Raw genomic sequence first — 14,893 nt, 5'->3', positions numbered from 1 at the left:
TGCGAGCAAGACTGGTAACAAGAAGTCAGATGATCCCGGAGAACTTGCCCTGCTGGAATAGCTAAGCCCTTAAGCACGTGGACAATGGGCCGCTTTATTTGCATGGCCGCTCTAACCTGGGGGGACCCGACTGATCGGTTTAATGGCGAAACTGCAACCCCACATTAACGATCACCACCTGCCTCACGCTGGAAAACGTAACCTTATTCAAGTCTCCCCCACGCAAATGGTGTTTTTCTCTTTTTTTTTTTCTTTTTCTTTTAAAAAACACCTTAGCCATTCAAGCAAAGATGCGAGAGAGCAGTCGCCTCGGCCTCGCAGCCCCATTCGTCCCGGGAGCACGCGCAGACACCCCGAGACCGCCCCACCGCGGAGGAGCCTCGGCGCCCTCGGGCCTGAGCCCGCCGCTTCCCGCCCGCGCCGACCCGGGCCGCGGCGCGCGGAGAGACGCACGGCCGCGCAGCACCGCGCTGCGCTCGGCTCCCGCCAGACGCGCGGCACGCGGTGTCGCCGCGGCGCCGGGCTCCGATTCCCGCACAGAGGGAAGGAAGAAAAACCAATAACAAAACCTGGCTTCTCGTTCCCTCCGGAAACCGCGGGCCGGCAGGAAGTGACGAAGGCGAGGTCGTCCGGTCCGTTGGGTCTCGGCCCGCGCTCCCCGCCCGACTCCAGGAACAGCTCGAGCGGAGAGGAGCGGCGCGGCGCGGCGGCCTCGGCACCTCAGCAGCGCCCGAGCGCCCGAGCGCCCGCCCGCTCGCCCTCCCGCGCGCCGCTGCGTCACCGCCCCGCCCCCGGCCCCGCCCCGCCCCGCCCCGTCCCGTCCCGTCCCGTCCCGTCCGGTCCTGGCCCAGCCGCGGGTCGCGAGCTGCTGCGGGTCACCGGCCTTGGTGTCTCTGCGGGCGGAGTGAGCGGGGCGGCTGCAGCGTGCGTGCCCGGGGTCCCCGGAGCCCGCAGAGACGCCGGCGGGAGCGTGCGGCGGCCGGTCGCGGGAGGACTGTCCTGTATGTCACCTGGAGCAGATTGCACAGGCTCGGGGGGCGGGGAGGGGGGCGAAGGACGCGCGGCTGGAGGAGGCCAGGTTTGGGCGTCGGATCATTGTGCCGCCTCTACTCCTCCCGTTCCCGGGTCCCTGTGGCCTTGGGAATCTCAGAGCCACCACTGTCACCTGTTACAGAGTTGCAGTGCGTCAAAGCAGGATGGGTGCAAAAAGAAAAAGAAAAAAATGACTCGAACGTGTACTGCGCAGTCCACAGGTCTCAGCTATGCTCAGTCCTCTACGAAGGGTGAAAATCTGTGACCTTGTTCCCTTCTGCTTTAGGACCTCAAACGTCGCAGTGCTTCAGAGAGTCAGGAGAACGAATCTTCCCCTCACGGTGCTTGGGTTCCGTTGTTAGAAATGTGTAGGCTGACTTTCCGTGAGAGAGTAACAAAAGTCCCACGTGAGAGGCAGAAAATAGCATTCCAAGCGAGGTGGCAGGTTCTAGAACGGAGTGGACAAACTTTAAAACTTAGGATAATGTCTTGTGATTACCTGAAAAGGATTTTGTCACCTAAAAGGAGGTCAGCCTTAAACTAAATCCCAATGGATGCATTTTTGACGGCATGATCTCTTTAATTCGCATGTTTACCTGCAGCTTAAATCGGCTCCATCTAGCTAGCATCTTTCTAATGCAATAATAGTTTAAACATTACATCACCGGACAGCCGAGGGAAGAAGTCAGTTTTCCCATAAGAGCCCATAATGTCACTCCCAGCATCTATCTACGAGAGCATTAACTCGCCTGAAATGAACCAACCCCTGGACATTTTACATTAGATTGAAGGGGAAGGGCGCATATCCACACACTTGGTTAGATTACACAAAGTGCGTTGGAGGCGTGGTTAAAGTACCAAGTCTGCACTCTGGACTCTGAATTCTTCATTCCTGACTCTTACAAAGCATGGCCTCGAGGGTGTCAGGACTAGCAGGGGAGGCCTAGCTTCAGTGCAGGTCCTTTAAACAGTGGGTCTAAGGAAACGCATCCACCCCAAGACCTGTGGAGCAGCAGTATTGCAAACTATGGATGGTTTCATAGAATCTGTTATATATCTCAGGCTAACATTTTGTCACTCTGGGTCAGCAATGGTTAGAAAACCTTTTTCTAAGTATGATTAAAGTGTAATGTAGTAGGAATCCATCAAGCTCGGGGTAAAAGTATATTACTCAGGCAGGTGGACAGGGTCTGTGTCCAAAAAGCCATAGCAAGAAATTAACCTGGTTCAGATCCACTTGGCATTAGGAAACATTGTGTTAATTTTTCAGGTTAATAAGTGGCAGTCACGCAGGATCCTAGCACCCCTGCCTTATTGATCACTGATTCTTTCCTAAATGGTTAACTCACAGTTCTGAGGGCTATGACTGTTAACGCTTTATGGTCTGTGCTCTCTGTACCATCTCCAGTCAGACACTTAGGATTTACCAAATATGATCATGGTTATTGCCATTTTTAGGATCGTGGCATTTACAGCGGTCTAAAGTGCTACAAGTTAAAGGCAGTTCTAGCGGATGGTCTTCTGGAAGTCTCCATCTAAAATTGACTGACTACTATGAATCAAAAAAGTCAGACAACCCCTGAAATTGAATTTTTTTTTTTTTTTAAAAAAAAAACTTTATTTATTTATTTATTATATGTAAGTACACTGTAGCTGTCCTCAGACACCCCAGAAGAGGGAGTCAGATCTCGTTAAGGATGGTTGTGAGCTACCATGTGGTTGCTGGGATTTGAACTCTGCACCTTTGGAAGAGCAGTCGGGTGCTCTTACCCGCTGAGCCATCTCACCAGCCTGAAATTGAATTTTAAAGGATAAGATTTGAACGTGTGACTCTGTCACCTGTCCTGTTCTTCCCACTCATCCAAAAGCCCATAGTTCTAGTCATTAATATTTAAGAGTTAGGTCTACCCTAGCATCTAGATAGTAAAGTTTTAAGTCTTTTACAGTTAAATTCTGTTCATTGTTCCTCGACCAAAATATTTTTACAAGACCAGTGTTTATACCAATACCTGTAGCCTGCTTAAAAACTGTCTGAATTACTTTCAAACATCCCTTTTGTATTCAACACGGGGAAGAACTTTGTCCTCAGGGAAAAATTCAGCTCTCAAACAGGGATAAGAAACCTTTATTCTTTGGCTTGGTGCTTGCTACACTTGTGTTTATCACCCCTGCTCTCTGTGGGAATTTCTCCAAAGAATGTGTGATTATGAACACGTAGCAAAGTCACTTTTAATCTCATCACTTCTTTTTAGCCAGATTTGGTAAACAGGCCAAGCTTGGTCCAGCTCCCGATGGGCAGGCATGTTGGGAGGTGCAGGAAGAGCAGCTAGTGTGCTCCTATTCTCTTCTAGGTTGATGTCATGAGCGAAACTGCTCTCAAAATCCTAGCCCCTGTCAGGGTCTATGTTTTGAAGGGTCCTGTTGTTTTCATCTGAGTGACAGCTACAGTTTGGAAACTTCAGTGGCCTTTCAAATTCAGTTCTTTTAGCAATATTTTTGTATCTTACATTTTGTGTTCTGTGCCTTTTAAAGATTTTTTTATTTTATGTATATGAGTACACTGTAGCTGTATAGATGGTTGTGAGCCTTCATGTGGTTGTTGGGAATTGAATTTTTAGGACCTCTGCTCACTCCAGTCAACCACACTCACTCTGGTCAACTCTGCTGGCTCAGTCCCTGCTGACTCTGACCCAGAGATTGATTTATTATTATACATAAGTACACTGTAGCTATCTTCTGACACACAAGAAGAGGGCGTCAGATCTCATTACAGATGGTTGTGAGCCACCATGTGGTTGCTGGGATTTAACTCAGGACCTTCAGAAGAGCAATCAGTGCTCTTACCCACTGAGCCACCTCACCAGCTTGACAATATTTTTCTTAGACTCTGTAAATACTGAGGAAAACTGAAGCACATGGGTATGTAGGGTCATAGTGTACTGATTTAGGAACTGCAGGCTAGCTTAGGGTAGAGAGCATGCTTAATATATGTATAACCTGAGTTTGACAAACCCCCACCCCCGCACCCCAAAAATACATGCAAGGAATGAATGGCATGGACCTACTTCAAAATGTAAAGTCGTTCTTAGCTCTAGGCCATAAAACAGTTAGTGACCATGGCTTAGTCAACCCCACCTTCTCTTCTTACAGATCCCATGGCCGGGAGTTATGGTGTGATGGCCGATGACGGTTCTATTGATTACACAGTCCATGAGGCCTGGACCGAAGCCACCAATGTCTACATGATAGTTATCCTTGTTAGCTTTGGTCTCTTCATGTATGCCAAGAGGTAAATAAGGGTATATAGGATACTGCTCATCAAAGTGGTCTGGCTGTTGTTGTTTTTGTTTTGTTTTAGCGGGACAGAGAGGTGCCGTCCATGTGGGTGCTGGCGAGTGGGGTTTGATTTGAAAACCCCATACTCAGTTCTGGGTGGCAGACCCGTTGCTCTGAAGTTTGATGCTAGCACTTCTAAAGTACCTGACTCTGTCACCAGCTTTGATACGCTGTCCCCCGGGAACGAGCATACTTTAAAGTGTTTTTCACCCAAGTGTCTGAAATGCAGAAGTACTCTGATGCCCATGTAGTTAGCATGAGACCTCTCCTCACCCGTTTGACCTATCCCTTGCGTCTTACGCGAGACACTTGTACTAATTCACGTCCTATCGCTTTGATTAAGGCCAGGATGGAAAGCAGCTTGCAGAGGAGAACGTTCATTCCAGCTTACAGGCCAAGGAGAACGTTCATTCCAGCTTACAGGCCAAGGAGAACGTTCATTCCAGCTTACAGGCCGAGGAGAACGTTCATTCCAGCTTACAGGCCACAGTCCGTGAGGGCCGTCAGAACAGGAACCCAAGACAGGAACCTGGAGGCAGGGACTGAAGCAGAGAGCTTGGAGGAGCACTGCTTATGGCTCGTTTGCCATGGTTCGTCCAGTTTGCTGTCTTCTGCACCCTGAGACCGCCCACCCATAGTGAGCTGGGCCCTCCTACATCAATTATTGATCGGGAGAATGTCCCATAGACTTACGTACCGGCCAGTCTGATAGCAGCCATTCCTCCACTAAGGTTCTATCTTCCCAGTTGACCCAGCTAATGTCAAACTGACAAGAAACCAGCACACTACTTCTCTGTTCTTTATTTATAAAAATGCCAGTTCCTTGAGAACAAGAAATGTGGCTTTTATCTTTGTGTCATTGATATGCCATTTGGTCCATATTCTTAAGAGACATTTTTTTTTTGTAGCTTAATTTAAATACTGTTTTAACTCACCCTGGCTTCGTTCCCCTCAATCCAGCAAAACAGTGATAGAATTATGATAATGGTGGTGGTGCTGGTGGTGCTGATGTTGTGGTGGTGATAATGTGGTGGCGTGGTGATGAAGATGATGAAGAAGATGATGATGGCAGTGGTGGCTAGTGTGTATTTTAAAGAGGAAAATCAGTATTCTGCTTGTAGGTATATACTTTGGGACATTCTCTACTGAGGTTTAAAAAGTCATTAAGTAATTCATAATAATTAACACTCCAGAAATAGTTTCTGTTTGGCCTTGGAAAACCCTCTCCCATTTGTGCTTGCCCTTATTGCCTGGTAGCTCTCTCTCGGTGGCTGGACTGTGGGCGTGGCGTGGGTGGAAGAAGGCGCCACACGTCATCACAGATCCACTTGCATGTGACAACTTTTCTCTCAAAAGAGCTACCGCCTCCTTCCCACTTCTCTTTTAAAAGCAGAGATGCATGCTCCTGTTTCTAAAACAATATCCCAAGAAACTGTGTCATTAAAGAACAGTTTTATTCACGAATTTTCCAAGCTAAGGTCTGCTCACATCAGGGATAGTCCCCACTGCGGTGATTTGTCTCTATTTGGGTGTCGTGGAAGGAAGGGGAATGCCGTGCTTCCTTGTCTGTATGCTGTGGCTTTGATACACCATTTTCCCTAGGAGCTGAGGGGAATCACAAGGAAAGGTCCTCATTTTGTGGCCCCTTCCTTTGTGGCGCAATAGCTCTACACAGAGAGCTTTATATGTTCATGGAGATCAGGGTACTTTACAGGGAAGTTTTGATTCACACTTTTAATGGATCATGAGATAAACATGCATGTGTTAAAACAAACCCGCATTGTTTTTTGTGTTTTAGGAATAAAAGGAAAATTATGAGAATATTTAGTGTGCCTCCCGCAGAAGGGATGTTGTCAGAGCCAAGCTTTTATGACACAGTGAGCAGAATTCGCTTAAGACAACAAGTGGAGACGCATCCCGTTTGTAAGTGCATTCTGTGCCAAGTTGTAGATGTAATGTGTTGAACGCAGATTTTCTGTTATACTTAGTTAACAAAAGGTTATAAAACATGGCTGTTTAGGAGAACTTAGACCCTTTCTGACACAGATTTATCCCAACATTATGGCTGTTTGATCCTTTGCCTTCCTGTTGTCTGAGGCCTCTCTGTGGCCTTGAGAGATGATCATACATAAGGTTTGCAGTGATGGAGACTGTAAATACCGATTGATACCTCCATTTATTCCTCTTCTTATTTCTCTTCCTTTGTACTCACTTGGGATGACATTGAAATGGTCAGACAACTGAACACCAAAGTAGTATACAAATGGCTTTCAGGAACTGTGAGATCAAGGTGCAAGGCCAGAAGTTATATTTGAACAATATTAATACATCCTATGGTTCTAATCACTGGAAGAAATGGAAAATCTCCCTGATGTAACATGTACACAGAAAGAAGAAACAAACTCTAAGCAGTGTAGGTCCAGAATCAACTGTCTGTACATTGAAGCCTTTTGTGATATCTGAGAGATGAGGGCGTGGCTTCCATGGTACATTAGGGAGGACAAGCAAGATGGTGTTCATCTTAGAACACCGGGTTCATCTCCGCTGTCTACCTGATGGAGTTTAGAGTCACAAAGGAAACAGAGCTCTGGGCGGGTCTTGAGGGACCTTCTAGATTAAGCTAACTGAGGTGGGAGGCTGTAGTCTAAAGGTAGCACAGCATCATGGCCTGGGCTGAAGGCAAGGACAGGGTGAGAAAGGAGAAAGCTGGCTGGGTAGGAGCGCCACGTGTGTCCCTGCCTTGAAGGGCTGTGTCCTGTAACTGTAAGCCACAATCAACTCCTCTTGTCTTAAGTCACTTTTGTCAGGTATTTGCTGTAGCGGCACGGAAGTGATGCATTGTTGTAAAGTCAAGCAAGCAGACTTCTTTTATTTTCTATATATAACCCAAGTGTATACATATATGCATAATGTAAGTGCTCCGAGGGATGATAGAGGCACAGATGTGTGCCAGCTTACTGAGCTCGCGTACCTGTTGATTGCCATGTGGAGTTTCACGTAGAAGGACTGGGCAGTTGCTTTTTTGTTTTCGGTTGAGATGGTGTATTGCGGTTTTTATTTTGTTCTTTTTTATTTTAGTTTTAAAAAATTCTTTCTTGGGGATTTTATTCATGTATACAATAAAATGAGATCATATTATGAGACACAGTAGTCCTCACTTCATAATAAGAGTATTGGGACCGCAGAGTCAGTCCAGAAAGTGAGACAGGCTTATTTTTGGCGTCATGGAGGCATGGTAGTAGGCTGCGCAGATGGGGAAAAAGGCTGGCACACTGGCTTGTCACAAAACAGAGATTTCCATCTCTCCAGTTGTGTTTTTAGTTTTTATTTTATTTTATTTTTTATTGGATGAATTCTTTAGGGAGGTACAATCTTCCCAGTATAGAGTATTTCCCCTCACCAAATTCTCCATCCTGTTGGGGCAGGACATGGAGCCATATCTAATATCTGAGGCTCAAGGTTCCCTGTCTTTTGATTCATGGCTCCATTATGTAGCAGGCCACGAAATATGTCAGCTCTTAGATGACCCAGAGCTCCTAGACAAGCCGGCGCCAGCTGCTAAGGAGGAAGGTGGGCCGTGTTCTCTGATGAGCTCTAAGTGCGCCTCCTGCTGAAAACGGACCGTAATGACTCATTTCTTAAATTCTATTCTCCTTTTAAAAAGTTTATTGGTCGTATTTTTAGGTTTATTTTAACTCTGTAAATTGCTCTGACATTTTTGACTCTCTCATAGTATTGATGGTCTGGTCTGGTATGTAGAGCATTAGATTATGTTGCTATGTTTGGGGCATATGTTTGATAATTGTTGTTTTAATGGGTTTTTGTTAGCACTCACACACAGGGAATGTTATCACTGTACTGTAGTTAATATTTCTTCATGCATATTAACTAAAATTAGTTGATCATGGCTATAGTTACAGTTACAAAGGGAGGTTGAAAATAAAGCCTTCAGCCCTTTCTATCTCTATAGTCTGGATGGACCATCAATTTCTGAGCTTTTTGTTAATTTTTCAGCAAAGGTAATTAACCTCGCTGGTCTCTGTTTCAGTTGCTGACTCCAGGATCCCACCTTGACTTCCTCTATGATGGGCTGCAGACTGAGCTGAGGAATAACATTCCTTTTTCTAATAATCCCCTTAGGTCTTTTTCTAATAATCCCCTTAGGTCTTTTTGAAGTGTTAAGGAGAGGCGGAGGAATGGCAGAAGTCCACCCAGAGGTGGGGCAGGGTGCGGCTTTGACTCTCAGAGGCCAAGGGCTTCTCTTTCCAAATAGAGCAGTCCTGGGAGGTGGAGCATCTCCCAGACTATGAGAAAGTCTCCCGTGCTTCATAAGAGCAGTGGAGTCTCAGGAGCAGCAAAGGCAAGACACTCTGTTTCCAGTTTGCAGCAACTGGGAGCCAGCCAGCACAGAAGGCAAAAGTGGCTGTGCTTCCTGTTCGGCACAAAACAGTGGCTTGTGTATCCCGTGTTGCGGTTCTTCACCCTTTTCATTCTCGTTGGCTGAGCTCTTTAGAGAAATGCAATGTTCCTAGTGCCTTAGTATTGCTCTCTACCCCACTTCCCCATCAGACTGGTTCCAGACACAGCCTTATCCAATGACTATCTTGGGGCATTCTTAATCCTCTCCTCTTTTTATATATGGGCTCAGTCAAGTAGCGGTCTCCCTGTAACTTTCAACCCTACACATGCAGGTGCAAGCCGCCGTCTAGGAAAGGTAGATGTCAGCACCTCCTGCTTATCTGGATTCTCTGGTGAGATCTGAACACACTTGAGACTGTAAATGGACCATAATTAGTTCCTCTCAGTATGTACCTCCATTCCTCTCCAACACCATAGAGCTCCCTCAGTACCACCTCCCACAGCCTCAAGCTCTCTTCTAAAGTACAAAAGCCCAACAAAGCCACTAAGTTAGGTTACTGCCGACTGTGTGTGCATGGGTATGAAGCTCTCCGTTAGATCATAGGTAACCCTGCAGTGGCTATTCTCTCCAAGAGTGATTCTCTCTCAGCTAACCAGCTATTAACTGCCCTTGAGAACTCCTGTCCCACGCGTGCTTGAGTTTTAGTTGACTTGGTCTTGTGTACCTTCTGGGCAGGTAATCCCTGCTGCTGAGTTCATGAGTTCAACAGCCATGGTATTTCCAGAAGACAGTGTTGCATAGCGCTTCTCCCCACCCTCTGTGGCTTACGTTCTTTCTGTCTTCTCCTCTCTGATGTTCTCTCAGCCTTGGCAGCGAAGGGAGATGTGTCATTTCATAAGGATGTGTTCGTTCATAAGGATGGGGCCAGAGAGACAGCTCAGTGGTTATAAGCACTGGCTGCTCTTTCTAGAAGACTCAGGTTTGATTCCCAAGGACCTATATGGTGGTTCATAACCATCTGCAATTCCATTTCCAGGGGATCCATTTTCTTCTTTTGGCCTCAAACACACATAGTTCATACACACACATGTAGATAAAAAAAAAACCCATACATATTTAAATAAATATTCAAGATGTTCCATTTAAGCACTAGTTACTTATTTATTCTCAGTTCTTTGGGGGCAGTTATGGCTTCCTTCATTGACTGCTGCCTACTGCCATGTGAAGATTCTGTAACCAAGGCTGACTATAAGCATAAATTGTTAAAAGGCAATATGACACCCTGACCAGTTAGCAAAAACAGAATCAGGTACTATCTTAGGGCCTATGGTCTCCTCAGCCATGGACTTTTGATCAGACATAAAATAGCCACCTATCGAGTAGACCTCACATCCAACCAGAAAGTGGCTGGTCACTCATGCTAGCCAGGCCCCTAGTGTAGCAGTGGATACATCTTGCCTGGCATGTCAGTATTTTAGCATGCAGGGCCCAACAAGGGGTAATACCATTGATGACTTGTCTGCCCCAGCAGCATGCATAGTGTCTTCGAGCACTATGAAAGCTAACTAGCGGGGAAAATCCTTTCCAGTCAGTTTGAGACTCATCTCTGTATCTTGCAGCCTGAGTGTGGTGCTTTAGCAACTGAGTTTTATTGAAGAGACAGGGGCATCAGCAACAGCCCATGCTTTGGAGACTTCTGGGGCCAATTACCCAGAGAGGGGTATCTGATGTCCTATACTGCAGGTTTTGTTTAATAACTCATGTATTCTGGGGGTATCATTGTCTTCCCATGGGGGGATACCTCCGTTCAAACTTTTTCTTTTTTACAATCATATTTTGAAATTATCTTACTAGTGTGTTTTTATAAGACTATTTCATAAGCCTGTGGTAGTTTAAATATGCTTGGTCCAGGGAGTGGCACTTTTAGAAGGTGTGGCCTTGTTGGAATAGGTGTGGCCTTGCTAGAGGAAATGTGTCACTGTGGGGTGAGCTTTGGAAGCCAGTCTTCTCCTGTTTGCCTTTGGAACAAGATGTAGAACTCTCAGCTCCTCCAGTCCCATGCCTGCCTGGATGCTGCCATGTTCCCACCTTGATGAAAATGGACTGAACCTCTGAATCTGTAAGCCAGTACCAATTAAATGTTATCCTTAATAAGAGTTGCCTTGGTCATGGTGTCTCTTCATAGCAGTAAACCCTAACTGAGACACATCCTTAGTGCTGGTCAGCCCACCCACTGTCCCCTTCTCTCATCCACTGCTCTGCTTCCTATGTCCCCGCCTCCTTTCATGCATGCTCTGCTTTCTATCCAGTCATAGTTCTGGTTGGACTGAGACACGAGGTTTCTATGCAGCTTTTTCTATTCTCCTTCTTTATGCTAACCCTTCTCCATCAGCCCCACTTACTGCCACTCCTAATGCGTCATCCCCAGAAGAGACTTTGTAGTTCACTGCTTCTACCTGTACCCCAAGCTAAACATACAAAGCAAAACATTTGAAACTGGACTGCATATATGACAGTGAACATGTGACATTTGTCTTACTGCGCCTGAGTTCCCTCACTATAATTTTTTTCTGTTTCCCTAAAGATTTCATGATTTTGTTTTTCTTCATTATTAACATGCAGTCTTGTAAGTGTCCCACATTCCCACTGTCGATCTGTTGATGGACATGTAGGTGGATCGTGTTCCATAGCTATTCTCAGCAGAGTGGCAGTGAGCATGGATGGGCTAGCGTGTCTGTAGTAGGATATGAAGTCCTTGGGTGCATGCCCAGGAGAGCTGTAACCGGGTCCTATGACAGTTCTATTTCTAGCTTCTTTGAGAGTCATGGCCATAGTTTATGTACTCCCGCCAACTGTGTATAAGAGTCCTTTAGCCACATCCATTTGTCATTTGTACCCCTGACAGTGGCCACTCCGACTGACATGAGTCAGAATCTTAAAGTAATTTGAATTTGCAGTTCCTTGATTTTGAGTACTTTTAAAGCATTTCCTAGCTATTTGTAATTCTTTTATGTGTTCTGCTCAGTCTCACACCCTGTTTTTACATTGGATTATTGATTTTTTTAATGTTTTCTTTTCTAAGTTCTTTGTGTGTTTTAACCACTAATCCTGTCAGATGAATAGATAGCAGTTGTTTACTTACACTCTGTGGGCTGCCTCTGCACTTGATAGGCAGTTTCCTTTGCTGTATAAAAGTCTCAAGAGACCCCATTTGTCCATTGTTGATTTCCTTGTGCCGTGGGAGTCTGGTTCAGCATTGTCGTCTGTGTCTGTGAGTTGGGGCACACTTCCTTTTGCCTCTAGCAGTTTCAGGGCACCGTGTCTTGTGTTGATGACCGTGGAGCTGGGTTCTGTGCAGGGAGGGAATTAAGGAACTGGTTTTACTTGTCTACACACTGAAAGCCAGTTTTCTTAGTATCATTTGTTGAAGATGCTATTGTTTTTTGTTTTTTTAAATCCCTTTGTCTTAGGTAAGGTTGCCATTGCTGTGACAGACACCATGACCAAGGCAACTCTTATAAAGGACAACGTTTACCTGAGGCTGGCTTACAGGTTCAGAGGTTCAGTCCATCATCATCACGGTGGGAAGCACATCAGTGTCTATGCAGGCATGGTGTAGGAGGAGCTGAGAGTTCTACATCTTGTTCCAAAGGCAAACAGGAGAAGACTGACTTCCAGGCAGCTAGGAGGAGGGTCTCAAAGCCCAGCCCCATAGTGACATACTTCCTCCAACAAGGCCACACCTCCTAAGAGTGTCACTTGCTGGGCCAAGCATATTCAACCCACCACAGCTGTTGTATGTTTTTGGCATTGTCAAAAATTCAGTGGTTATAGGTGTGCGGACTTGTAGCTGGGTCCTCAGTTCTATTCCCTTGGTCTATGCATCTGTTTTTGTGCCAGTATAGCACACTCTTTTTGTTTTTATTACTATGACATTAGTTTAGTTTGAAATTAGATACGGTAATATGTCCTGTAGTATTCTTTTTTTTTTTNTTTTTTTTTTTGTTCAGAACTGGTTTTGAACTCCCAACATGTAAGCTGTAGGGCTTAAGAACCTGTATTTATCCTAAGTAGCATAAACAAGAATAATGTCTCTCTTGGCTAGATACAACTTAAAGGAAGAAGTTGCAAGTTTTAAAGCTACATTGTTGAATGACTGAATGACATTCACAAATCTTTTTACCTCTATCATCTCCAGGTTTACCTTAAGATAGTTTTTCTTTACTAAATAGTTTTTAGTAAGAATAATTTCATATTTGTTTTGGCTTCTAGTGAATAGTGGTGACCTTTATGTTCAATAAAGTCTGTGGGCTTCTAAGTTAAATACAGTAAAAGACCAAGAAGGTATTGATATCAAAGTGCTGAGATAAGTTATTAATGAGAACTTAGTCCTGTGGGGACAGCGACCATTGAGGAAGGAAGAGGGCTGGAAAGATGATAAGAGCCAGAGGTTAAAGAAGACTGCAAAGTGGTGTTTTCCAGATGTGACAGGTTGCTGCACACATGTGCTCGCAGTGACTATGGTTGCTTGTACAAGATCAAGCCAGTCAGAATTCCAGGCTGGGTGGGTAAAGGATGCATGAAGCCCTGGCAGAGGGCATAGTGACAGTTACTGGTTGCTGAGGTAGAGTTACTTTCTTTCAGGGAATTCCCCCTGGTAGGTTACCTATGGTTCAGTAGGTGGCCCCACTACCATGCACACACTGAAAGCACTAGTTGGACTTTGTGAGTTTAAAAGAAAAACACGCAGTTGGAAAGGAAAATGTGCAGTGATGAAGGGGGTCTGAGAGAAGATGGTGTGGAAAAAGAGAAAGCTGTGATCAGAATACACTGTATGCATGGATGGATGGATGGATGGATGGATGGATAGATGTCTCAAAGTATAAATAAAAATATATTTTAAAATAGCAGTATGTAGTAACAAAAGAAAATTAAAAATTGTGATAGCTTATTCAATTATTTATTTTAAAGTTCAGAATGATCCTGATATTTAAATAATAATTATAAATATGAGATCTATATAAATAGTGTTGAAATTATAAGGTCTTAGAATATAATTAACTTCCTGTAGAGAAAAGCAGATGCTTAGTTCTAACTAATTTCTTACCAAGTATCATGATTTAATGCGACTTAATGACATTAGCTTGTAATTATTTTGTGCTTCATCTTTCTCGTCATTATTTTCCCACAGCAAGAAAGTACGAGTACCAACAGCCGCAAAGCCAGGCCGACAGTGTGCAGCTCTCATTGGAATAAAACCAGACTGAGCAGTGAAAGTGAATGTGACGCAGTACGAGAAACACATTCCTCGCCACTCCATAAGCTCATCCCAGTTGTGCCCCTCCCCCCAAGCCTGCTTTTGTTGCTTCTTCTGGAACTTCCTGCATAAGTGCAAAAATGCTTAGAAAGAAAAAATGCTTAGTGACTAGAGATGGGGACTTGCCCTTCTGAAGATCAACAATGACTCCAGGATGCAGTGAAAAATACAAGCACGTCTTTGGAAGCAAGAATCCTAGAGTTAATGTCACTTCAGAATATTTTTACAGTGTTAAAACATGCAATCCAGCTGTTGGGGTGGTTTGCTCTTAGGACGTGGTCTATGATATTTAACAGTAGTAGCAGGCTAATTTGTGTTGCTTCCACGATTGTTCCTGGCTCTTTGACTGACTTCAAGGCTTGTATGACACACAAGGACCTTCTAGTCTCGTCAATATCATGAAGGTTACCCCATCTGCTGTTTGTGGGTACTTTCTGCAGCTGGGTTTGTCTCCCTTTAGTTGCATTCCCAGAAGTTGTTATTTTGTTCCTGATCCCACATTTCCCTTGCCTCCATGGGACTCCTGGAGACCATGCTGTTAGACAAGGAGACATCTCTGTCTTGCTCCCTGTCACTGCTGTTGATGGTTACAGCAGTGTCTTCTGCTGCTTAAAGCTTTGCTGAAAACCCAGCTTTCTTGCATCATTTTGTACTATACAATGGAAAATCTAGTGTTTCGTGTTTAGTCTTGTAAAAACTGGTTGGCGGTAATGGTAGAAGCAAGTTGAAACTTGAAAGACCCAGTCCTACTGCCTTGATGAGTACAAGGGCCTCTAGAGAAAGCAGGCCAGAGAGAGGCAGCACAGGAAGAAGTGAACCACAGGAGGGCACACAGCACAGTCTGCTGT

The 14,893-nt window shown here is 45.1% G+C and overlaps 2 protein-coding genes across 3 annotated transcripts in view; one reads left to right on the top strand and one right to left on the bottom strand.

The window, feature by feature from the left end:
* Slc20a2 (solute carrier family 20 member 2) overlaps positions 1 to 1,390 on the bottom strand; it is an 87,142-nt gene extending 85,752 nt beyond the window's left edge. The window contains exon 1 of one of the 2 annotated variants that reach the window (XM_029531695.1): positions 1,166 to 1,390. The gene's annotated coding sequence lies outside the window, so the exon portion shown is untranslated. Of the gene's footprint in view, positions 1 to 569; positions 788 to 1,165 lie in introns of those variants that run through there. The other variant, XM_021219126.1, reaches the window with a different exon arrangement.
* On the top strand, positions 619 to 14,676 carry Smim19 (small integral membrane protein 19). The gene is made up of 4 exons (XM_021219128.1): positions 619 to 1,001; positions 4,183 to 4,321; positions 6,167 to 6,291; positions 13,920 to 14,676. Exons 2-4 carry the CDS (start codon positions 4,188 to 4,190, stop codon positions 13,982 to 13,984), a joined length of 324 nt encoding a protein of 107 aa, XP_021074787.1. The 5' UTR covers positions 619 to 1,001; positions 4,183 to 4,187; the 3' UTR covers positions 13,985 to 14,676.
* The last annotated feature ends 217 nt before the right edge of the window (positions 14,677 to 14,893 follow it).

This window comes from Mus pahari, chromosome 19, assembly GCF_900095145.1.
Source record: "Mus pahari chromosome 19, PAHARI_EIJ_v1.1, whole genome shotgun sequence".
Classification (NCBI taxonomy): domain Eukaryota; kingdom Metazoa; phylum Chordata; class Mammalia; order Rodentia; family Muridae; genus Mus; species Mus pahari.
Note: the sequence above shows the minus strand (reverse complement) of the source record. Positions and strands in the feature narration are given on the sequence as shown.